This window comes from Coregonus lavaretus, assembly GCF_964263955.1.
Source record: "Coregonus lavaretus genome assembly, chromosome: 8".
NCBI classification, from domain to species: Eukaryota; Metazoa; Chordata; class Actinopteri; order Salmoniformes; family Salmonidae; genus Coregonus; species Coregonus lavaretus.
Genome location: NC_139995.1, coordinates 30058503 through 30085658, shown reverse-complemented (window position 1 = coordinate 30085658; position 27156 = coordinate 30058503). Strand labels below are relative to the sequence as shown.

At 42.2% G+C, this 27156-nt stretch overlaps 1 protein-coding gene across 1 annotated transcript; it reads right to left on the bottom strand.

Annotated features, from left to right (window-relative positions):
* Nucleotides 1–559: 559 nt before the first annotated feature.
* On the bottom strand, nt 560–25580 carry LOC311133345 (complement C1q-like protein 4; the record flags this gene model as incomplete). Its single annotated transcript, XM_084166846.1, has 2 exons — nt 560–739; nt 25035–25580. The coding sequence occupies 2 exons, from the start codon at nt 25578–25580 to the stop codon at nt 560–562; spliced, it is 726 nt and encodes a 241-aa protein (XP_084022972.1).
* Nucleotides 25581–27156: the final 1576 nt, after the last annotated feature.

Below are 27156 nucleotides of genomic sequence, written 5' to 3'. Positions count from 1 at the left end.
CAGATGTGTGTGCATCAGAAGTGAATATATATGTAACTTTAAGAATATACACAATATCAAGATGATCTTTAAACAAGTTTTTGTCTTGACATAATTCTTGTTTGTCACCCCATACTTACATGTTAGTTTCATTTACATATCTATGATTCATTGATATCATGAGAATGACAAAACACATGACAAACAAATGGGTGTGTGGGTGTGTGTATTAAATTAACATTTCTATATACACACTTGCAGATTAGATGCCTTGTAACAGCACTTGGTTTGGAATGTTATGGTTTGGCCATTATCTAGACATTAAAAACACAGAGCCATTATTATATTTCCTTTTCCCATTGCATCTGTTTCTCTAAATACTGTGTGTTTTAGCAATGGAGTATGAGAGAGAGAGGGAGAGAGAAAGAGGGAAAAAAAGAGAGCGTAGAGAAAGAAGAAAGAGAGTGGTTGTGAGAATCAGGTTGGATGAGGATCCTGAAAAAGTTGCTGTATTTGTTTGCCTGGGAGATTGTTTGTATGTGGTTGTGTGTGTGTTTGTGTGTGTAACATGTGGCTGCCTTCAGTCGGGGTAGATGAGGAAGCCAGAGAAGGTGCTGTATTTGTTGGTGTTTCCTCCATGAACTTTGCCCCCGTCGAGCTGCACGCACACCTCGTCCCCCACGTCCAGGTGCAGGATGACACTGTTAGAGGCATAGTCATAGTTCAGATCAGCATCCTGGGCTATGGCACTGGCCCTCACCTGAGAGAGACACAGAGAGAGAGAGAAACAGAGTGAGAGAGAGACAGAGGGGGGGTAGGTTGCAGAAAGTGACTAACATGCTGACCACAAAAACATTTGTTTTTACACAAAAACATTTGTTTTTACACATACATGTTATTCAATCATTTCATCCAAACTGCTCGCGCGTGTCAACAAGCGTCTGCATAGAAAGTCCTGCCTCTCCCATCTCCTCAATGGTTTTTAGGAGTATACAGTATACCCACGTGGGTGATTGAAAGCTGAACCTTTCAGTTACTGGCCCAACGCTCTTAACCGCTAGGATACCTGCATAGACTGAGGTTAGCTCATGTTAATTTACAACTACCTTTCCAAGATGGCATCATCTCCCCCAACACACATATACTATAAATCATAAATATTCACTGGTAATAGCCCAGAAGAAGGTATATATGTATATACTGTACATATCACCAAATCCTCTTGGTGATAATTTCCTTTATTTTCACCTCTCTCTTTCTCTCAGCTTCCCTCACCAATCTTCCCTTTCTATTAATCAATTATCTCTCCATCTCTCTCGCTCTCCTCCCATCTCCCTCTCTATTCTCTCTCACTGAGCCATTTAATATGATTTCCTCCTTCACTCAGGGGTCTTGGTATAATGTCATCAGTACAGAGGCCTTGCTGTCCAATGGGCATGTATCGCTCCAAATAGATGAGCTGTGCATTGACCTTTGACCCAGAACCTCCATTGAGAACACAAACTTGCACTAAATCGATTTAATGGGATGTTCAGCAACCTGTTGCAGTGGGACAATTATAGAGATCGCCTCCTAGATGGTTTAGTTGGGGTCAGGGAAGATATGCTTCACCAGAGTGTCAATCTCAAAATCTGAAATTGTTGCATGTTGCGTTTATATTTTTGTTCAGTATAGTACTTTAGAAACTCTCACCAGTCATGCATTTATATGCCTCAGAAAATGATAAAAGTATATTCCATTTATATTCATCATACATGGTATACAGTGGGGAAAAAAAGTATTTAGTCAGCCACCAATTGTGCAAGTTCTCCCACTTAAAAATATGAGAGAGGCCTGTAATTTTCATCATAGGTACATGTCAACTATGACAGACAAATGGAGATTTTTTTTCTCCAGAAAATCACATTGTAGGATTTTTAATGAATTTATTTGCAAATTATGGTGGAAAATAAGTATTTGGTCACCTACAAACAAGCAAGATTTCTGTCTCTCACAGACCTGTAACTTCTTCTTTAAGAGGCTCCTCTGTCCTCCACTCGTTACCTGTATTAATGGCACCTGTTTGAACTTGTTATCAGTATAAAAGACACCTGTCCACAACCTCAAACAGTCACACTCCAAACTCCACTATGGCCAAGACCAAAGAGCTGTCAAAGGACACCAGAAACAAAATTGTAGACCTGCACCAGGCTGGGAAGACTGAATCTGCAATAGGTAAGCAGCTTGGTTTGAAGAAATCAACTGTGGGAGCAATTATTAGGAAATGGAAGACATACAAGACCACTGATAATCTCCCTCGATCTGGGGCTCCACGCAAGATCTCACCCTGTGGGGTCAAAATGATCACAAGAACGGTGAGCAAAAATCCCAGAACCACACGGGGGGACCTAGTGAATGACCTGCAGAGAGCTGGGACCAAAGTAACAAAGCCTACCATCAGTAACACACTACGCCGCCAGGGACTCAAATCCTGCAGTGCCAGACGTGTCCCCCTGCTTAAGCCAGTACATGTCCAGGCCCGTCTGAAGTTTGCTAGAGTGCATTTGGATGATCCAGAAGAGGATTGGGAGAATGTCATATGGTCAGATGAAACCAAAATAGAACTTTGTGGTAAAAACTCAACTCGTCGTGTTTGGAGGACAAAGAATGCTGACTTGCATCCAAAGAACACCATACCTACTGTGAAGCATGGGGGTGGAAACATCATGCTTTGGGGCTGTTTTTCTGCAAAGGGACCAGGACGACTGATCCGTGTAAAGGAAAGAATGAATGGGGCCATGTATCGTGAGATTTTGAGTGAAAACCTCCTTCCATCAGCAAGGGCATTGAAGATGAAATGTGGCTGGGTCTTTCAGCATGACAATGATCCCAAACACACCGCCCGGGCAACGAAGGAGTGGCTTCATAAGAAGCATTTCAAGGTCCTGGAGTGGCCTAGCCAGTCTCCAGATCTCAACCCCATAGAAAATCTTTGGAGGGAGTTGAAAGTGTGTTGCCCAGCGACAGCCCCAAAACATCTGCTCTAGAGGAGATCTGCATGGAGGAATGGGCCAAAATACCAGCAACAGTGTGTGAAAACCTTGTGAAGACTTACAGAAAACGTTTGACCTGAAAACGTTTGACCTGTGTCATTGCCAACAAAGGGTATATAACAAAGTATTGAGAAACTTTTGTTATTGACCAAATACTTATTTTCCACCATAATTTGCAAATAAATTCATTAAAAATCCTACAATGTGATTTTCTGGAAAAAAAATTCTCATTTTGTCTGTCATAGTTGACGTGTACCTATGATGAAAATTACAGGCCTCTCTCATCTTTTTAAGTGGGAGAACTTGCACAATTGGTGGCTGACTAAATACTTTTTTCTCCCACTGTAACACAGGAAAACACACTTCTCATGGTATACACATTCTTTGTACACAAATGGCCTGTAATGAGTTGCACTACATCTTAAGTTGTGCCATTTATTAATTGTAGGTTTGTAGGCCTGATAACTAAAGCTGCTTATAATGAATAGTACCATCACCAGATAAATAGCCAACTGCTCAAGCATGGGATCCATTTAATCCTGGTAAAAGAAAATACACTAGCGCATCCATATTAATGATTGCAAATCTGATACCCTCACTCCATCCTTGTCTCTCTCCCAGGGTTTAGGCCTGGCTGAGGATATGTTCCATCATCTCAACCTTTCAGGCGAGACTAAACTAACCATTTCTCCACAAACTTGTTGGCAATAATGAGTTATTTTTGCACATATCAAACATTTAACTCATTCGTTTCCCATAGTCTTATAGCCAGGCTATCTGTTTCCATGTACAGCTTGTTGCTTGGGCCTTTTCTCTTCTTCCTGAAGACTTAAATTAATCGATACATTCCTTTTGTTTTTAATTCAGCTCACATCACTCCATTAATTGTTGTGTCTCTCCCTCTCCATCTAACATCTACTCCATCATCCTTCCTCCGTCCACTCCCCCTCACTATCTCTTCATTCTGGACCCATCTATCCATCTTTTTTCGTTCTTTCCCCAGAATGAGATGCAGGTCACGCTCACAGTTTCTTCCCCCGCCATGGCAGTGTTGGCGGGAGAGGCGGCTAAGCGTGTCACTGTCCGCTCTAAATCGGATTGATTAACGGCGCGCTGCTGTGGCAGGTCTCCCGGGACCCCCTCCACCAGCCCCCCCCCCCCCCCCCCCACTCCCAAATTGACTGATTTCCTTATATGAACTGTAACTCAGTAAAATCTTTGAAATTGTTGCATCTATATTTTTGTTCAGTATATAAAGGAATTGCATCTATAAAGATATTTTGCGATCTTCTATAGACTACCTCTCTCTGAGAGGAATGAATGACTCCCTTGAGGAGGATCTGTTGTGTGGTTTTTGTATGTGAGCAGAGAGGCTGACTTGCAGTCGGTCCCAACATCTGTTTACATGGTTGAGTGGCATTAATCCCCTGACATTCTCTGAGTTGTTTTGAGGGGCGGACAAGGAGGAGAACGTTTCCAGGAGAATATTTTTCTGTAGATGTATAGGCAGTTTATGGGTTGTTGTGGTTTAGGGTTAAGGTTAGTATTCAGTTTGGTATTTGCCTGCCTGGATGGACATCCTTTCAATTATTCATCTGTCATTTTCTCTTGGTAGCACTTGGTCATTCCTGTTTCACAGGTGGGAAATCTGTGTAGAATTGTGTTAGCAATACAACTACGAACCAAAGCTAGTCAGTAGGGATGTCATGATATATCGTCATTTAGGTATCGGACGATATATTGTCTAATCAGTATCAACGGTACAGGTGTCAACGGTACAGGCTGGTGGCGGTGGTGTAATGTTGTGGGGAATGTTTTCCTGGCACACGTTAGATCCCTTGATACCAATTGAGCAACGTTTCCATGCCCTGAAGAATTCAGGCTGTTCTGGAGGCAAAGCGGGGTCTGACCCGGTACTAGATGGGTGTACCTAATAAACTGATTGTATATTGTTTAATGGTATCAGACGATATATTGCCATATCAGTATCGGCCGACAATGGCAAAAAAACTAACAGAAAAATGGTGTCGGCCAATTTATTTCAGAGGCAATTTGATATATACTGAACAAAAATATAAACGCAACATGTAAAGTGTTGGTCCCATGGTTTCATGAGCTGAAATAAATGATCCCAGAAATGTTCCATACGCACAAAAGCTTATTTCTCTCAAATATTGTGCACATCCCTGTTAGTGAGCATTTCTCCTTTGCCAAGATAATCCATCCACCTGATAGGTGTGGCATATCAAGAAGCTGATTAAACAGCATGATCATTATACAGATGCACCTTGTTCTGGGGACAATAAAAGGCCACTTTAAAATGTGCAGTTTTGTCATACAACACAAAGCCACAGATGTCTCAAGTTGAGGGAGCGTGCAATTGGCATGCTGACTGTATGTCCAACCGGCCTCACAACCGCAGACCACGTGTATGGCGTTGTGTGGGCGAGCAGTTTGCTGATGTCAACGTTGTGAACAGAGTGCCCCATGATGGCGGTGGGGTTATAGTATGGGCAGGCATAAGCTACAGACAACGAACATGATTGCATTTTATCGATGGCAATTTGAATGCACAGAGATACCGTACTCACCAGACATGTCACCCATTGAGCATGTTTGGGATGTTCTGGATCAACATGTATGACAGTGTGTTCCAGTTGCTGTCAATATCCAGCAACTTCGCACAGCCATTGAAGAGGAGTGGAACAACTTTCCACAGGCCACAATCAACAGCCTGATCAACTCTATGTGAAGGAGATGTGTCGTGCTGCATGAGGCAAATAGTGGTCACACCAGATACTGACTGGTTTTCTGATCCACGGCTCTAACCCAGTCATGTGAAATCCATAGTTTAGCGCCTAATTTATTTATTTCAATTTACTGATTTCCTTATATGAACTGTAACTGTTTTGATAAGAACGTTTTTTTTCTTCAGAAAATTTATTAAATTATATATCCTTGGAATGTTCTAACATTCACTAAAATGTGTGCATAACATCTAACAACCACCACAGAACATTCCCCCAAAGTTCTCATTCGGTTTCCAGGTAATGTAATAACACAATGTCCAAGTAATGTTTTTTGAACATACTACCACAACAAAATATGAGAACAACATTCTGGGAACTTACTTGGAACATCAGGTGAATGTTTTATACAAACATTGTATAATCATCAGCACAACTGGACAGTTTTTGTGTTATGAGAACATTTGCCGCAACCTAACAAAATGTGCTCTGGGAACTTTCACAGAACCAATTTTCAAGCTTTCAGAGCAATTGGCCAGCTTTTATTTAACCTATGACACTGCACACTCTTGAATTCAAGGGCAAATGCCATGAGCGTTCTGTCTAATTGAATAGCCCATATGTTAAAGAGTCATAAGAAGGGCTGTGACAGTGCTGGTGTTTACATCTCCTCCCTCCAATGACCCTTTAAACATGTCATTCAGCTAATTATATTTGCTAGTGATAAGGAGGCCTGGTTATTTATGACTCTTCTGGCATGGATCCATAGGGGACATTACTTCACCAAGGCTCAGACAGCAGAAAATATATGCCGTCGCTGACATTTAATGTGTCATGTTTATGATTAATGTATGGTTGCATTGTACTTCCTATATAACCTAGTGGCCCAACAGCAATTCTGACCAACAATGAAGCTTCATGGTATAACATTTTAAAACAATGTTGGTGAAACCAATATATGAAAAAGAGAATACATGATTATACAGTGTTATTTATGATGTTACCTTCAACTCTAAAGTAATTGCATGGTCAAACAGCAAAGAGTAATTTGTGTAAATGAATAGAGCATAGGCTACCAATTACAGATGAAAGATGGTTCTGTTTTTGAGTCCACAAGCTCAAATCAAATGACTATGTAGTGGCAAAAAAGTCAATATGAATCATAATTTCAAAGATTTCATTACCATTATATTGTTAAGCCAGGAGGCCGACAGAAACAGGAGGAGCAGTCAGAGAGAACCAGAGCAGTGAGTCTCAATTTGGTCTCGTAGTAACTATCAAAATGAAACCTTGTTTCCTTTAAGAGGTGAGGAGGGGGGTGCAGTGGGAATGTGAAATAGAGAAAGGCAAATCAGGAATATTGTCAACTGCAGTGGAGATTGATATCGACAAGGGAGTACATTTCTGTCTGTTGGCCAAATGCCGTGCCGACTTGAGCTGCTGCTGGGGAGAGCGAGGGCCCGTGGGACGACAGGAAGGATACACCGCCTCCACTTTTCATTAGGGGCACCATTAAATAGGGGCGGGAGAGAGAGAGAGAGAGAGAGAGAGAGAGAGAGAGAGATGGAGAGAGGGAGCTAAAGACACACAAAGAGGAGAGCGGGAGGTGGAGGCAGAGAGGCCGTGGAGAACAGGAGGAAGAGAAGTAGAAGCAAGTACAGGGGAAAGAGGGAATCGGGTAAAGAGAAAATAGAGGAGAGAGACGTGAGAGTGGAGAGAGAGTGGAAGTGAGAGAGATTTAGAATGAGAGCACATAGGAGAGAGCAGCTGCGTGTCACTTTAACAGTCTAAGCACAAGACCGGGGTGAGGGGAGCCAAACTGGAGGGGGCTGGAGTGATGGGGAGGGAGGGAGCCTGTTGGATAACAAACTGATCAAGCAAACCTATTTCTGGAGGGCAGGAATGAGACTTGGGAGGTGGGAGTCTGTGTAGACTCTGTTATTTTGGTGTTTTGCAGTGGTGCCCTGCTCCTCTGGTAATAAAACTGACAGGATTCATTCACCGTGATGTACAGACCTCTCAGAGCGGAGCGAGACGATTTAGAGGGGTCTCTTAAACTCACCTGTGGGACCACTATATATATATATGGGAAAAGAGGCAGGGGTATGGAGGACTGATGGAAATATCCAGTTTATACAATATTCTCTCTCTCTCTCTCTCTCTCTCTCTCTCTCTCTCCTCTCTCTCTCTCTCCTCTCTCTCTCTCTCTCTCTCTCTCCTCTCTCTCTCTCTCCTCTCTCTCTCTCTCTCTCTCTCTCTCTCTCTCTCTCTCTCTCTCTCTCTCTCTCTCTCTCTCTCTCTCTCTCCTCTCTCTCCTCTCTCTCTCTCTCTCTCTCTCTCTCTCTCTCTCTCTCTCTCTCTCTCTCTCTCTCTCTCTCTCTCTCTCTCTCTCTCTCTCTCTCTCTCTCTCTCTCTCTCTCTCTCTCTCTCTCTCTCTCTCTCTCTATATATATATATATATATATATATATATATATATATATATATATATATATATATATATATATATATATATTAGGGTGGTGGTTGTGGAAGCCTTTTAGCAGCCGTGTGAGTCTGACCCCTAATTGTCATGCTAAATGCTAATATATTGCCATGACACTCTGGACCTAAGGTGTCAAGATGTTGATTAGAAAGTCTCTAATTGGCGCTGGCCTGGAATGTTCCAATCGTGGAGACAGTTTAATTGGATATAAAAGGGTTTCAGCTACAGACAGCTCTACCTGCAGAGCATCAACTATGAAGCAGCCAAAGGTTGCGCAATGACATTAAGTAATGTGCCACTTAGTCAGTGACTGGCCCCTATTGACAATTTGGAAAATATTAATATTGGAATTATTGCGATATTTACCAATACAAGCACGCAGGAAGGCAGACACACAAGCATGCATGCACGCAGACACATTTTCTTGGGCCTTGCTAACCAGCGTTTTATCCTCCATATCATCTGATTACAATGCCACCTATGTGTGTGGTTAGGTCACGCAAACATCACGTGACTGATTAAACATTTCCTTCACATGTTGAGCCAATCCTAAGACATCTCACACTGCTGACATTTTCACAAAGTGATCAAGCTGTCATGGTGGCGAGAAATTCTTCATTGGCTAACTTTAGTTCCCTCATTATATAATACAATGAGTCATGGGTAATTCCATACTTTTAGCCTTTACTGTCTATTCTTGCAAATGTTATATATAATGTCATATACATTTCCATGATCTCTAAGGGCTAAATGTTCTGTATCCCCCTTACACAGGAAATGGTCTTTATCAAACAAATCCTGACATTTGAACACTCCTCAATGAGAAAGCCCAACCTTTGGGATGAACTTTTGAAGGAGTGGGAGGCAAAATGAGAAGGAAAACAAAGATGAAACAAAAGACAGAAAAAGGAAGAGAAGGGAGGCCTATTAGTCTGCACTGTGTAAAGGCCTCAGTGATAATTAGAGAAATGAATGGACATATACAGTATAATGGTTGTGTGTGTGTGAGAGAGAGAGAGAGAGAGAGAGAGAGAGAGAGAGAGAGAGAGAGAGAGAGAGAGAGAGACGGCAAAACTGCATTTTTGGTGTACTGACCTAATAATAATAATAATAAGGGGGGTGCTTATATTTGTCCTAATTCACACATGTATGTGTGAATTGGAAATGAGACATTATCAATGGAGCAATTAGGGTTAAGTGCCTTGCTCAAGGGCATATCAACAGATTTTTCACCTTATCGGCTTGGGCATTCAGTTACTAGCCCAACGCTCCAATTTAGGGATGGGCAACTGGTGGTCCCCTTTTGTAGGCCCGTGGATCAATTTTTTTCCCCCGGGGTCTCAACTTACTGTTGAGAGTTAGAATAGTAGAATACACAAGGTGCAATTTCGAAATTTGGTTGCGCATCAGCAGTTTTTCTCTTGTTATGTCAGTCACTGACAGTCAATCAATTAGCCCATGTCAGCTAAAATTTTTTAGATTGGTAAGTTAGTCTAGCCAGCTATCTAAACTTCTAGTAATCATTGTCGAATTACTGACCAGGGGGCCCCCCATTGACTTTTAGTCACTCTCAGCCACCCCCCATTGATTTTTTTAGTCACTCTCACTCAGATATCATATTAAAAACGGCAAACATCTCTCTCCACCCTATGAATTGCAGGAAATGAGCTGTAAAACTGCAAATCTTTCTATCCGCTCCATGGCAAAACAAGTATAATTGCAATTGCATGATATTAGTTATAAAATTGCAAAATCTTGCTGGAAATTGACTAAAACTTCAATGTTTCTCTCTGCTGTCAAGAGGGGGCCTGCTAAAATGTTTAACTCAGAAGGTGGGGGGTGCCCCCCCAACAAAACTTCACTTAGGGCCCCCAAAAAGGCAAGGGCCGGCTCTGAATGCATGTGTGGGTATGGATGTGGGTACGCAGACCAGCGAGCCACTGCGGCCCATCATGATGAGCTCAGATTTTTTGTGGCCCCCAACCCCATCAATGTTGCCCATCCATGCTCTAACCACTAAGCTCCCTGCAACCCTGACTTAGGAAACAGTACATGATGAAAATAACCATCGCTTGGAAAATGTGCCCTACTATAAAACGTAGGGGCTGTAATGCAAAAGTTATGTTTTTTATGGTTATACAATACACGTACATTTCCTAGGAAGAGTAATGAAAATGCACTTATATCAAAACTTTGCTGTTGCAGTTTCAAAGCCACCTGTATGTCTTACAAAAGCTGGATGACAAGGGAAAGGTAAAACAACTGTAGTCATTAATTAGCAGACAGTATCTGGAAGGCTGTTCTAAACTAACACCTCCACTGAAACCCACAGTAATTAGTAGCTACTAATCCTGACAGCGGACACGTCAGGCTCACTAAATAAGATCCAGCGCTTCACACGTGTCACACAGTCGCCCACAAATAAGCTACTAGCTACTAGCATCATTAATTAATGAGCTAATTGAGTCGATGTTGGACCGGATCCATTCTGAAGTGAACATGACTGTGTTTTCGTATCAAAATAGTATAACCATTTGTATATGTCCTACATTGACACTGCACTATCCAACTGAATGGAAAATACACTCTAACTCTCCAGTTGTATGTCCTCTGTGAGAAGTGCAAAGAGCTGCGCCGTGTGAAGCAGGAATCAGGGCAGCGGTTCCAATGTTGTGTTGGGCTTAATTAGTGCTTGGTGTGTCCTCCAGGTTTCTTTTTCCAATAGGTCAAATCAAACCAAATGCCACAGTCCTGTAATGGGGACATGGAGTCACAGGTGGCACAATGCTTCTGAGCAGACATGTTGGGTCTAAATGGGTTAGCAGCAGCTCTTTAAACACTGCACTGGACTCATCATAATCTATTAGTCATAGAAGAAATATGCGGCCAACGTGGGGGATGGGCCTAGACACTCCCAAAATGACCAACCCATGCCCCGGCTATAAATATTGATGATAATCCCACTCCCAGCTCATCATCGCAAAGGGCAAAATCTATATTGGTTGTAAATTATAAATTCATAGGAAAGGTCACTTGCTTTAACAAAAATCATTTTGTGGCTTAAGAAACATGGAGAGTGGAGATCTGACGGCTCAGTAGGGTATGCAGGCTTGTCAGTTGTGAGGATCAGACATAATTTCCCTCCTAATCATAGCTGTCTAATAGGTACACTGGACAAGATGTCAAGGAACACGTGAAGGATTCATTATCTATTTAGCAATATCAGATATTCAGAGATCTACGACTGTCAATAATGTATTTGATTCAATTAACTTCTTCCACCTTTCTGTCCTTACACTGGCCTTGTTCTCTTTCACTCCATCTCCCCTCTTTCGTTCATTCTATCCCTCCTCATCTGGCTTCTTTATGTTGATCTGATCCTGCCCTCTCATGTTGGCCTTGCTGTAGCTGTGTCTCTCATCCCCCTATGCCCGCTCTCCTCTGTTTATCCAACCATCTTTCTCTCCTCTCTTGATCTCTCTGTCGCCCCACTTGTCTGCAGCCTGCCTCCCTTTACAGGCATCTCTCCCCCAGCTGTCTTAATCCCACCTCCCTTTGATGTGCTGTGGATAAACTGTATCTCTGTGTCAATATGACACAATTTAAACGCACAACCTAGATCTGCCTTTTGAGTTATAGTCAATGTAAATTACACTTACAGTACATAATAATTCTCTCCCACAATGAAATCGGGGAGGGAACTGTGAATCTGTCTCCGTCCGTTAGTACATTCGTACGTTAGTCACATGCGATATCTCAGACACCCCTGGCCCGATTTTGATGAAACTTGGAAGAATTATGCATCTTGCCATAGAGATCCGTTATTTACTAAATTAGTCAGATGGTGGCGCTATAACAAGAAATTGAATATGCTAACTTTGAAAGGCCACACCCCTCACCCCGATTGACCTAAAGTCATGTAATTCGGTACATAGGTCCCCCTCCTCACAAGGAACAAATATGCCTCAGGGACCCATTAGGTCTGCCATGATGGATTTTCCACCATTTAGAATTTTGTGAAAAACACTTAAAACGCTACTCTTTTGGCACGGTATGACCGATCTGCACAAAACTTAACATGTGGCATCTATGGACAAAGTTCTCTCACGTCAATATTTTCCATATTAGTGCCTAAAACAACACGGACGCTATTGACCAATAAACAATTACATGGGGGTGGTCTGGCACATAAATGCATATAAATCAGTCAAGGATATTCGTATTGTAACATACACATGTTGCAAACACTGTCAAGACTCAACATATGCAAGAACATTCATATCGACCACACGGTGGCGCTATAACGGGCACGTGTTTATATCGCTTAATCTGTTTGACTCTTACTGCTTTCACAAAGGATTTACTGTATTTTGGCTGTAAAAATAAATTGGGCCATGTTTGTATGACCCCCTTACAAACAGGCCCATTTGTACCACATTCTTGCCTGCATACAAATTTTTTACCTCCCGTGAACACTGTGAAACCACTGTCTTATAAAAAAGTGATATTTTGAAACAGAGCCCAAACATTTAATCTCTTTCCTACCCTCACTCCACTTTGTTAGGGTGCAGGCGTAGGGTCTTACATTGAGAATATCTTCATCATGATACCGCTAGAAAATAATAGCAATCCTATTTTCAAAAGCATTTCAGTCTCGTGTTCATCTTTCATAACCTCTGCAGGCTTTTGGAGTTGCCTATATGCGATCGAGCAAAATAATAGGCCTACACTTGATTCGGGCTACATTATTGCATGCTAAATGTTTCTGATCAGTGATCGATGAGCAAACGAATAGATGAGCTATACCACCTCCACTTATTTGCACAGCCAGAAACCACTTAGCCAAATAGCCTATAGATGGAGATTCAGTTAAACAAAATCACATTGATTGAGACAAATCAGTGAAGTCACAGGCTTTTGGTCAGGAGTAGGCCTAGGATTCTAAGCGACTGCGAGTGAAGAGCAAAATAATCCACATGCTGGCAAAATGTTCTAATAAATGAGCCAACTAGACAAGATGACCATGAGCAGCACTCACCTCAACTTAGCTAACATTTCCCCAGCCTAATTGTAGCCTATCCAATATCCAAACAGAGATTCAGTGAAAACAAAAATCTGACATCGATTGATTTATCAAGACTAATTGACCACACGCGGGTAGGCTATTGCTTCAAATGTATTACAATGATTGGATAACTTTGGGAGTTTCAGTAAACAACCATTTGATACATGCCTTCAATTGCATTAGCCTACTTTCTTACAATATTTTCGTCATTCAGTGATATTTATTCCCACAGTAATTCTTTATGGCTCCATCCAGTTGTTGTTAAGAAAACAGTGCATGCTTGGTGGGATATGCGAAGAGATGGGAGAAGTGACATGCCTCACAAAGTTTCAAACTGGCAGGAGGATGGTTATTAACTGGCGCTGCCTAGCAACCATCAAGGGTTTAAGAGCGTAGTGCGTGCCAATGCCGCCTAGGCATTACAGCTACGTTTCATACTAAGCCATAGGCAGAAGTTTACTGAAATGATTACTAGGTCATTAGGTGGAAATACAAGTTTTAGCTTTCATACCGGCAATACCTTTCAGATATAAGAAAAAGGCGGAAAAAAGTTGCCGGTATGGTAAAGTTGGCGGAAAAACGTCTAAGTATGAAAGGGATTTCAGAGTGATGAAATTTGGCACACAGGCTCAGGGATATGAGTCTAGCTAACCCACGCGATATCTCAGACACCACTGGCCCGATTTTAATGAAACTTGGGTGAATCATGCATCTTGCCATGGAGAGCCGTTATTTACAAAATTACACTGATTGGCCAGATGGTGACGCTATAACAAGAGATTGAAAACGCTAACTTTGAAAGGCCACCCCCTCACCCCGATTGACCTAAAGTCATGAAGGTACAGTGTATTCGGACAGTATTCAGACCCCTTGACTTCTTCCACATTTTGTTACGTCACAGCCTTATTCTAAAATTGATTAAATTGTTTTTTTTTATCCTCATCAATGTACACACAAAGCAAAAACAGGTTGTTAGAAATTTGTGCAAATATGACATTTACATAAGTATTCAGACCCTTTACTCAGTACTTTGTTGAAGCACCTTTGGCAGCGATTACAGCCTAGAGTCTTCTTGGGTATGACACTACAAGCCTGGCACTTCTTTATTTGGGGAGTTTCTCCCATTCTTCTCTGCATATCCTCTCAAGCTCTGTCAGGTTGGATGGGGAGCGTCGCTGCACAACTATTTCAGGACTTTCTGGAGATGTTCAATCGGGTTCAAGTCCGGGCTCTGGCTGGGCCACTCAAGGACATTCAGAGACTTGTCCCGAAGCTACTTCTGCGTTGTCTTGGCTGTGTGCTTAGGGTAGTTGTCCTGTTGGGAGGTGAACCTTCACCCCAGTCTGAGATCCTGAGCAGGTTTTCATCAAGGATCTCTCTGTACTTCGCTCCGTTCATCTTTCCCTCGATCCTGACTAGTCTCCCAGTCCCTGCCGCTGAAAAACATCCCCACAGCATGATGCTGCCACCACCATGCTTCACCGTAGGGATGGCATTCAGGCCAAATAATTCAATCTTGGTTTTATCAGACCAGAGAATTTTCTTTCTCATGGTCTGAGTCCTTTAGGTGCCTTTTGGCAAACTCCAAGCGGGCTGTCATGTGCCTTTTACTGAGGAGTGGCTTCCATCTGGCCACTCTACCATAAAGGCCTGATTGGTGGAGTGCTGCAGAGATGGTTGTCCTTCTGGAAGGTTCTCCTATCTCCACAGAGGAACTCTGGAACTCTGTCAGCGTGACCATCGGGTTCTTGGTCACCTCCCTGACCAAGGCCCTTCTCCCCCGATTGCTCAGTTTGGCCGAGCGGCCAGCTCTAGGAAGAGTCTTGGTGGTTCCAAACTTCTTCCATTTAAGAATGATGGAGGCCACTGTGTTCTTGGGGACCTTCAATGCTGCAGAAATATTTTGGTATCCTTCCCCAGATCTGTGCCTCAACAAAATCCTGTTTAGGAGCTCTACGGACAATTCCTTCGACCTCATGGCTTGGTCTTTGCTCTGACATGCACTGTCAACTGTGGGACCTTATATAGACAGGTGAGTACCTTTCCAAATCATGTCCAATCAATTGAATTTACCACAGGTGGACTCCAATCAAGTTGTAGACACATCTCAAGGATGATCAATGGAAACAGGATGCACCTGAGCTCAATTTTGAGTCTCATAGCAAAGGGTCTGAATACTTATGTAAATAAGGTATATATTTTTTGCAAAAATGTCAAAAAACCTGTTTTCACTTTGTCAATCCATAACGGATTTTCGTGGGGGACGACATGTTTACTGTTGCCTTGTTTAAAAGTAGAGTTATTGACTGGATACTCAGAAGGACAGGTACAACAACTAAAATGGGACATGGGAGGGGGAGCAACAACGGACAAATCAAATGTTTTGATTTCTGACACAATCCAAACAGTATGCCTACACACCGCAAATACCAAACATTGACATTGATATTGGTACTCCTTGCTGTAACTTTGATGTTGATCCGTTAGTCTCTAGCGTTGGCTAAGAAATGTTCTCCCAGGGTTGTGTTTTTGTAATTGATCCCATAAGTTAGCTCCCCTATAAGAGCTCTTGTCTATTCATTGCAGAGTGGGCCTGTGAAAGGGGGATGGGCACTGAATTGGCTTAAATAATTTAGTTGATGGAAAAGATAATTAATGGGCAAGGGGGGGGGGGGGGTCTCATCTAAAGGCCATGAATGATTTAACACCGGTACAGGACAGGAATGACAATTTCAGGACAGCACGCGACAAACCAGGTCTCCCAATTATACCTGGCATTTTCCTATCTGTCTTCTTTACTGTGCACTTTATTCACACCCTGTCAAATCAATGAGCGGGGAGGCAGAGCGGAATCTACCTCTTAATAGACCTGGTCAAATAAAAAGCATGTGTTATGGGTGTATTGGGGAAGCTGGGCGAAGGCCAGGGTGGTACAGGATCCAAGGAAACAAAATGAATGGTAACTTATGATATATGTTATCATTTAAATATGTGCCTGAACTGGACTCATCCATTCCAACACCAATTGGGTAGGTAACATTTATATCATGGAGATAACATGTACTCTGCCTATTTTTACAGGGAGATGGTTAGACGATTGAGATACAGTATTACAGTAAGGCCAACATTTGAAATTTGACCAGAGCACCATGCGAAACCCCTAACATCCTTCCTTTATGGCTATTGTGGATAAGGGCTTGACTGGACTTGAGCTCCTTAGTTGGGGGTATACATTCAACCCAGTGAAAATTATCTGATGAAGAAAGGTTAGTTACACTTACATATAATTGTTTGTACTAATTTATAAAGGGTAAGAAATATTCAACTCAGCATTTCCCCTGAAGACAGTTTTATAAAGATTTTATGACGGATTGGTTCAAGTTGTTGATGCCTACCAATCTGTCATGAATAAGCAGTAGATATCAGGGTCACTGTCGACTCAGCAACACACCACTGCCTGACTATACAGCTTGTAAATTATGTGTAAAGAAATCAACCACCAGTGTTTCATCAAACACTCAGGCTAATTTGACTTGGCTGGTAACAATGCAAAGTGAGTCTTATTCTGTTCCTCTATGGTAATCCCTCGGTGTAGCTCTTCTGTTCCGCACCACACACATCAAAATGAAACCTCAATAGAGTCAGGGTTTAATTCCTCAAGCTTGTCATCTCCAGATGGGAAACTTTCAAGGCTTTTTTGGGGCTTTTAATTTTTAATTTTTTGCTTGTTTATTTATTAATGTTAAAGCCGGAGATCCTCAGAGGACAGTAGCCAGCTGTTGCGTTTTGGCGTCACTCCACAGAAATGCGGAGGACCGTTATCCTCTTGATCGCATAGCTGTCACTCTCTCTCTCTCTCCTGCTGCCCAAATCAGGAGGTAGAAACTGGCAAAGTGTTACACTTTTTGTCTTCCGTTCCATTCCAGTTTGGTGTGTGCAGTTTGCCGTTCAGGTCTTTCTGACTGTACTTCAGGCCTTCATTTTCTCTGTGTCCTCCAGGAGCAATTCACTATATCTTTGGGGAACTTTTTTTTTAAGCCTTTTGATGATATCCAGAGAAAATTGATTGTTGAATTATTAAGTGAGGGCTTACTTGTTCTTATACAAATGTTGGATGAGTTACTTTATTCTCATTCTACTCTGTCTGCATAAAAATGTTTAACATTTTTATGTTTAATCTAGATTGCTTTGCTAATTCATCCTTCAAACATGCCATTGTTGTTTATGGCCATCCCACCATCTTACCAACAATAGAATACCAAATGGCAACATTCAACCCACATCATTCGGCCTAGCTATAGATAAATGGTTAGTGTTAAAGGTTTATACTTTTTAGTTGATTGGGATATGTAAGCGTTCCACTTCTCTGTCCCTTCATGTTTAAACAATAATACTCTGAGTATACTTGTGTAAAACTGAGCATGAAGACACATATGCACACAACTCCAAAATACCTATTATAACCAGAGGTTGGAATCGGTTCAGGGAACAGAACCGAAAACCGGAAAATGATTAAATTGTTCAAGGAATGGAAACAGAACCGGTAATGAAAGTGATCTGTAGGTGCCTGACGACTCACCCTGAATTCCATTCTATCGATCGCTACATACATTCAGTATGAATCTGCCATCCTAGAAGTCGTTTGTGTGACCTCAAAATGAGGGCCGTTGTACAAAGCAAATTAATCAGCGATTGGATAGTCTCTAAGAAATCTAACCAATCAGAGTATCAAAGTTGATAACGTCATCATGTAGGCCGGGTCTGGCCCAACCTAGGGCTGTTGCGGTGACCGTATTACCGCCACACCGGCGGTCACGAGTCATGAAGGCAGTCAAATTCCACATGACCGTTTAGTCACGGTAATTAGGCTTGTCCAAGCTCTGATGCTGCTGATGGTCATTAGTAGGCTACCAAACTTGCTAACTGCCTGGTACTCAGCATTCTATTGTCCCTCTAATCACTCTGAAATCAATGCAAATGTTATCGAAAATCTAATCAAACACTTCATGAGAGCCCATGAGCTCATTTTGCGCAACATTTCTATAGGCTATGCAATTGTGCCTCTATTAAAAAGAGGAGGATCCCATCAGCTTTCTATAGGCTAGGCTTACTATATTTATTTCTCAACTTTCCTAATATTAAGCGCATTGCTTATCTTTACAACAGGAGTTTAGCCTACCTGGCTGGCATGAAAATGAACCACGGGAAAAGCGTCCTCCATTACATACATAATCGCATTTACGGTCACTTTTGATTATGGTGTTTTCCCGCTAATGGAACATTAGCCTACTGCCGTGTGCGCATTGCTGTACTTATAATGTGAAGAAATAGCCTACAAGTTTATCAACATTTTATGCTAAACGTTCTGATCTGTTGCGTCAGCCACATTGCGTAGAAAAAGTGGTTTTTATGCTAGTGGTTGTATTAATCGCATCCCACAACTGTCCCAGACTATGTTTGGAATATTTATTTCTCGCACAGAATAGGTCAACTTTTGTTCTATGGAGGATAGTAGATTGACATAGGCTAGTGCTTTTGCTGTTCGTTAGGCTTACTCATCTTGTTGGCTGATGAAAAGTAAATGTGTACATTTCTTCCAATATCTTCAATATGCACCTCGGAATTGGATAAGGACACACACAGTTGCATCCCCGATGTGTCTGTCTTCACTTGTAGCTTGTGAGAAAGACCCGATCACGTGATGGAGAGCCATGTGAGTGAGAGGTGCTTCGGAGCCCGCAGCACTCAGAGAGAAGGGCACAACGCAGCACTCCGGGCCAAGGGCACAACGGCCATTGGCCGCAAAAGGCCAGGATTTTTTTAGGGTGTATTATGGCCACACAAAGGGCATGCCGCCGTGAAATTCGAGGCATTATCAAGTGCTTGTCAAATTGTGCATAAGAGACTGATGAAGTGTGTACAGTCGTGGTCAAAAGTTGAGAATGACACAAGTATTGGTCTTCACAAAGTTCGCTGCTTCAGTGTTATGCAATATTTTTCTCAGATGTTACTATGGTATACTGAAGTATAATTACAAGCATTCCATAAGTGTCAAAGGCTTTTACTGACAATTACATTAAGTTTATGCAAAGAGTCAATATTTGCAGTGTTGACCCTTATTTTTCAAGACCTCTGCAATCCGCCCTGGCATGCTGTCAATTAACTTCTGGGCCACATCCTGACTGATGGCAGCCCATTCTAGCATAATCAATGCTTGGAGTTTGTGGGTTTTTGTTTGTGGATCGACCACAAATCTCAATGGGATTAAGGTCTGGGGAGTTTCCTGGCCATGGACCCAAAATGTCGATGTTTTGTTCCCCGAGCCACTTAGTTATCACTTTTGCCTTATGGCAAGGTGCTCCATCATGCTGGAAAAGGCATTGGTCGTCACCAAACTGTTCTTGGATGGTTGGGAGAAGTTGCTCTCGGAGGATGTGTTGGTACCATTCTTTATTCATGGCTGTGTTCTTAGGCAAATTTGTGAGTGAGCCCACTCCCTTGGCTGAGAAGCAACCCCACACATGAATGGTCTCAGGATGCTTTACTGTTGGCATGACACAGGACTGATGGTAGCGCTCACCTTGTCTTCTCCGGACAAGGTGTTTTCCGGATGCCTCAAACAATCGGAAAGGGTATTCATCCGAGAAAATGACTTTACCCCAGTCCTCAGCAGTCCAATCCCTGCACCTTTTGCAGAATATCAGTCTGTCCCTGATGTTTTTCCTGGAGAGAAGTGGCTTCTTTGCTGCCCTTCTTGACACCAGGCCATCCTCCAAAAGTCTTCGCCTCACTGTGCGTGCAGATGCACTCACACCTGCCTGCTGCCATTCTTGAGCAAGCTCTGCACTGGTGGTGCCCCGATCCCGCAGCTGAATCAACTTTAGGAGACGGTCCTGGCGCTTGCTGGACTTTCTTGGGCGCCCTGACGCCTTCTTCACAACAATTGAACCTCTCTCCTTGAAGTTCTTGATGATTTGATAAATGGTTGATTTAGGTGCAATCTTACTAGCACCAATATCCTTGCCTGTGAAGCCCTTTTTGTGCAAAGCAATGATGACAGCACGTGTTTCCTTGCATGTAACCATGGTTAACAGAGGAAGAACAATGATTTCAAGCACCACCCTCCTGTTATTCTAACTCAGTCAGCATGACAGAGTGATCTCCAGCCTTGTCCTCGTCAACACTCTCACCTGTGTTAACGAGAGAATCACTGACATGATGGCAGCTGGTCCTTTTGTGGCAGGGCTGAAATGCAGTGGAAATATTTTTTGGGGATGAAGTTCATTTTCATGGCAAAGAGGGACTTTGCAATTAATTGCAATTCATCTGATCACTCTTTATGACATTCTGGAGTATATGCAAATTGCCATCATCAAAACTGAGGCAGCAGACTTTGTGAAAATTAGTATTTGTGTCATTCTCAAAACTTTTGACCACGACTGTACAGCCTGCGCAAAAAAAACAAAGCAGAACTCATGCCTTTCAAGACACTTTTTTCAAATCATCATTAGAGTCGCATCATGCAGCCTTACAATGTATTAAAAATCAAAACATATAGCCCAACCTTTGTACAACAACTAAAGTTACATTAATAACTCTAAATTAAGCATACAGGAGTAACTATTTATTTGTTAACCACTCAACCCAAAAAAGCCGCATGTGCGTACTCCCTCAAATTGTTTGGAGAAAATGTCCTTTCGATTTTATTCCGCTTTGTTCAATTGTATTCTTCATACTATAAAATAATATAAAATAATGCAATGGAATTCTAAGCAAATCTTGTCTGCTAAATGAACTAGTGTAGCTCACAGCCATTTGGCATAGCCAGATCAGGACCTAACATAAGGACAACTCAGAGTATGCTATTCTGTTCTTCTGATTTGGGATGAGTCGGACCGCAGAGTGAAGGAAAAGCATCCAACAAGTGCTCTGCATATGTGGGACCTCCTTCAAGACTGTTGGAAAAGCATTCCAGGTGAAGCTGGTTGAGAGAATGCCAAGAGTGTGCAAAGCTGTTAAGGCAAAGGGTGGCTATTTGAAGAATCTCAAATATAACTTGTATACTTTTTTATTTATCAAATTGTCTTTAACCAATTATGGTCTTTAATGCAGGGACGACAGACAAGTTCCTTACTTTTTCCCCTTTCCACTTTCCTCTTCCATTTTTGCGGTAAAGCTGCAATTATTTGGTTGTAATTTTGGGTAGAGCAGACATTTCCATATGTTTTTTTAACTGCATGTGCGACATAACTCCACCAGTCCTAACTATGATATAATTTACAAAGATTATACCTTTTTTTTTATCAATTAGTATATTTGAGTTTAACCACAATATTTGTTGCATTATTTGTTCTGTCGTTTCTGGAGGATTAAATTGAAATTGCAACCAACTTTCTATGGCTTGTTTTAGAAATAGTGATATTTGGGAGATGATTTCCTTTTCAAATAACTTAAAGTGATAGGTTGTAATCTGAATAAAGGGAAAAAGGCCATTCTTGAACATGGGGTGAGACAATCTTATTAATTTGCTAGAGAACCAGTTCGGATTTAATTATAACTTTTGTATGACTGAAGCTTTTAGTGATTGGTCTAATGCTTTAATATTTAATAATTCCTGTCCTCCGAATTCATATTCATTATATAAATAGGCACACATTAATTGAAATGCATTCCAGTGGCTTGCGAAAATATTCAACCCCTTGGTATTTTTTCCTATTTTGTTGCCTTACAACCTGGAATTAAAATTGATTTTTGGGGGGTTTGTATAATTTCATTTACACAACATGCCTACCACTTTGAAAATACAAAATATTTTTTATTGTGAAACAAACAAGTAATAAGACAAAAAAACAGAAAACTTGAGCGTGCATAACTACAGTGAGGGAAAAAAGTATTTGATCCCCTGCTGATTTTGTAAGTTTGCCCACTGACAAAGACATGATCAGTCTATAATTTTAATGGTAGGTTCATTTGAACAGTGAGAGACAGAATAACAACAACAAAATCCAGAAAAATGCATGTCAAAAAAGTTATAAATTGATTTGCATTTTAATTAGGGAAATAAGTATTTGACCCCTCAGCAAAACATTACTTAGTACTTGGTGGCAAAACCCTTGTTGGCAATCACAGAGGTCAGACGTTTCTTGTAGTTGGCCACCAGGTTTGCACACATCTCAGGAGGGATTTTGTTCCACTCCTCTTTGCAGATCTTCTCCAAGTCATTAAGGTTTCGAGGCTGACGTTTGGCAACTCGAACCTTCAGCTCCCTCCACAGAATTTCTATGGGATTAAGGTCTGGAGACTGGCTAGGCCACTCCAGGACCTTAATGTGCTTCTTCTTGAGCCACTCCTTTGTTGCCTTGGCCGTGTGTTTTGGGTCATGCTGGAATACCCATCCACGACCCATTTTCAATGCCCTGGCTGAGGGAAGGAGGTTCTCACCCAAGATTTGACGGTACATGACCCCGTCCATCGTCCCTTTGATGCGGTGAAGTTGTCCTGTCTCCTTAGCAGAAAAACACCCCCAAAGCATAATGTTTCCACCTCCATGTTTGACGGTGGGGATGGTGTTCTTGGGGTCATAGGCAGCATTCCTCCTCCTCCAAACATGGTGAGTTGAGTTGATGCCAAAGAGCTTGATATTGGTCTCATCTGACCACAACACTTTCACCCAGTTCTCCTCTGAATCATTCAGATGTTCATTGGCAAACTTCAGACAAGCCTGTATATGTGCTTTCTTGAGCAGTGGGACCTTGCGGGCGCTGCAGGATTTCAGTCCTTCACGGCGTAGTGTGTTACCAATTGTTTTCTTGGTGACTATGGTCCCAGCTGCCTTGAGATCATTGACAAGATCCTCCCGTGTAGTTCTGGGCTGATTCCTCACCGTTCTCATGATCATTGCCCCCCCCCCCCCCCCCCCCTCTACAATGTAGAAAATAGTAAAAAATTAAGAAAAACCCTTGAATGAGTAGGTGTTCTAAAACTTTTGATCGTTAGTGTAGATGTTCCAAAGGTCTGCATCAGTGGCTTGTAGGCTATGTGTGGAAGCCAAGAGATGCTAAATGTGTTTATGTTAATTAAAAGGTCAATTACCGTGAGACCGACAGTTATTTGCTTGACAATCACCGGCTGATGAAATTCCGTGACCGCCACAGCCCTAACCCTACCAATCGGTTTCTGGGACCAATCAGAATGGTCAGAATGTGTTAGCATTCTAGATATCATAGGGGAGGGAGGCAAATCCAGACTCATCGTGGAGAAGAAACGTCAGTTTGGCCGGAGTGATGTGGCTGGGTAGCTAGGAAAGATCTGTAGTCTTCCGGAACAGAACCGTTATTTTCTAATCTTCAGAACTGGTTAATAATGTTATTTTTTGTTCCTAATGTCTAGTATATCATTCTGAGAAGTTATAATGCTAGTAATAGCCTAAACACATTCAAGTTCACGTCCAGTTCGCAACACATCACTGCACTCTATACTCCTCTGTAAACTGGTCATCTCTGTATACCCGTCGCAAGACCCACTGGTTGATGCTTATTTACAAAACCCTCTTAGGCCTCACTCCCCCCTATCTGAGATACCTAATGCAGCCCTCATCCTCCACGTACAACACCCGTTCTGCCAGTCACATTCTGTTAAAGGTCCTCAAAGCACACACATCCCTATGTCGCTCCTCTTTCCAGTTCGCTGCAGGTAGCGAACAAGCTGCAAAAAACACTCAAACTGGACAGTTTTATCTCCATCTCTTCATTCAAAGACTCAATCATGGACACTCTTACTGACAGTTGTGGCTGCTTCGCGTGATATATTGTTGTCTCTACCTTCTTGCCCTTTGTGCTGTTGTCTGTGCCCAATAATGTTTGTACCATGTCTTGTACTGCTACCATGTTGTGCTACTGCCATGTTGTGTTGCTACCATGTTGTATTCATGTTGGGTTGCTACCTTGCTGTGTTGTCGTGTGTTGCTGCCATGCTATGTTGTTGTCTTAGGTCTCTCTTTATGTAGTGTTGTGTTGTCTCTCTTGTTGTGATGTGTGTTTGGTCCTATATTTATATATAGGAGGCATTTTATCTTTTGGTAGTAAATAAGAATTTGTTCTTAACTGACTTGCCTAGTTAAATAAAGGTTAAAGAAATAAAAAAGAAAAAAAAAATGTAATGATATTCAGTGCTTCAAGCCAAGCCCCCTCCATGTTTACCCCTAACTCTCGCTCTCTCCCCACCGGTGAAATTTCATTTGCATCTCGCGCCTGTACTTATCTGACCAATCAAACATGTAAACAACTAGCTTACGCTTTCCATAGCTTCTCTATTTGTGCTAATTGGTGAAGTAAATTAAGGAGCTATTTTTGTAAAAAGCTATGTTGATTTCATAGGTTTAAAAAAAGATGAACTTTTTTGGTTTCAAACCGGTTCAGAACATTATTTTCTGGTTGGAACACTGGAACAGAATGAAAGAAATAGGGGTTATGTTCGAAACGAAACCATTGGAAAATAATTTCGGTTCCAACCCGATTATAACCCTTTCTCCTTTTCAGAGAGGCCTCTGACAAGGAGAAACAAACATTATGGGATAATGGAAGTAGAAGTGATCCAAGAAGGAATAGGTGTATCAGGCATTCTTAGACTAAATCAGCTGAACTGTTGACTTTTAGTGTAGGATTAATTGTGTGCTCATCTGTCTAGCTCCTCATACACACGCACACACACACACCTCTCTGTCTCACCTGTCCATTCTTTTTTAGGTCGGCCCACATGCTGGTCCCATCTCCGCCCCTCATCAGGACATGGTAGGTGAAGAAGTAGATGCCAGGTAGGGGGCAGGTGAACTTGCCAGTACTGGGTTCATAGTAGTTCCCTACATTGGTCACCACGTCGTCAAACCTCAACACCTCACTCCCTTCATGCTGTTTGCGGAGGCCTGCGTAGAAGGCGATCTTGGGGCTGTAGAAGGAGGGGACGTAGCCCCCTGGGCCAGGGCCAGGGGGACCAGGGGGGCCTGGCTTGCCTGGTTCTCCTTGGGGACCTCTGGGGCCTGGGGGGCCAGGGAGTCCAGGGCTCCCACGAAACCCAGACTTGCCCCTTCTCCCTGTGAAGTCTGGGGGTTGGGGGGAGACAGCGGTCAGCTCATGGCTGCCCTGTGGGGGGGTGAAAGAGTCGCACACCATCTTGCAGCTGCCGAGCATCTCATAATGGGTGCTCCCGCCTCCAGACGCCCCCCCTTTGGTGGTGTGAACCAATAAGGGGATGGCGACCAGCAGCACCAGCACCATGGCCACGCCCACTCCTGCCCCGATGACACGTCTCCTACGGCTGAGCCGGGAGGCGGCCAGCGTGAGGAAGTCCTCCTCCCCCTTGGCCGGAATGGTGGTGCCGGCCAGAATGAACTCTGGGAAAACCGGGACTAGGGGGAGAGATGGTGAGAGAGGGGATAAGGGGGAAAGGGGATGGGACAGAGAGGTTCTACACAGGGAGTGGGGGGGTGAGGTAGTTTGGTAAAATTAAGGGAAATAAGAGGTAAATGAGGGAGAGTGAAAAGGTAGGATGGTTGTGAGGAAAGACTAGAAATACAGGAGATTTCAATGTAAAGACAGGAATGAGATGCTATAGGACACTGAAGGAACAGCAAAGCTCAATGTCGCAAAGTCAGGAGTCATTGAAGTCAAATGTCAGGAGGAGAATACAAAACATGTTTTTTCATTCCATTAATTTTTTTAAATGTTTTTCTAGGTTTATCCTCTAATTTCTCAACAACTTTTTCTTCACATTTATTTTTTAAGGTAAAACGTTTAATCTGCAAAGCAATATTTATTCACTTTCTTCATCCTTCTTTTCAGTAAAGATCTCACTGATATCAAATGTAGTATGTTATTATCTTTTAGAGGGCTAGAGGTGAAACCAGCCAGTTGAGTGTGGACACCTTCTCAGTGCTCAGTGTTACAGAAATGGGTTGAATCTGACTAAGTCACACATCCAGTTCTTTGGAACGATAAATGCAAGGTTTTTCCCTGGGATGGAGTGGAGATTGTTCTAGAGGGTTCTCTAAAACTGTAAATATTTTTCAGCCAGAATGGCAGCAGAATCTCCTGGTGGATTTTCCTTATATTTCTCAGTTGGAGAGCTGTCAGGTGGGGTCTGCTCCAGTATTCCCACTGGAGTCCATCTCACCCTCGGCATTCACTTGTCTGGTCCAAGGATGAGTGGAGAGGAATGAAATAATGCTTAAATCTCTTGTATTTTTTCTTCTTCCTCCTTCCTTGTGCTTCTCTTTCTCTATGTATTTTTCATTCGCTTAATTCTGGGTCTGTTTTCCTCTTGGGTAGACTAACAAATTCCCCTCTCAGATATGGTTGTTTGAGGGTGATTTTTTCAAAAGTCAGTATTTATGAAAACAGTGTTGAGAAAATGTTCCGTTCCTCATGAAAACTTGTTCCTCTGTTTTTTTGTGGTGTGTTGAGTCGTAGCAGAGAATATCTCAGGTTCCACTGCTCGCCTCTAAATCAGACATCTTGTGCCAGGAAGTATTCTATTGGGGTAAGGAAATATATTTTGAGATTGATGTACATTAGGCCTACTAAATTAATACAGTATATTATTCACTATATTAATTGCATTGATTACTATAGCTCAACCATATGCATAAGATACCATTACCACAAATCTAATCACTTACACAATTACTGCAAAGCACAGTTTTTACATTTTGATATCCAATATAATTGTTTACATTCAACATATTGGGACTGAGCAAAATTGTATGTGAAAATGGAAGAGGTGTAGGCCTACAGTAGAGTAACTTGATTCAATACTAGTAGACCTAAATGGTTACATTTGTGCAAGATTGAAAAT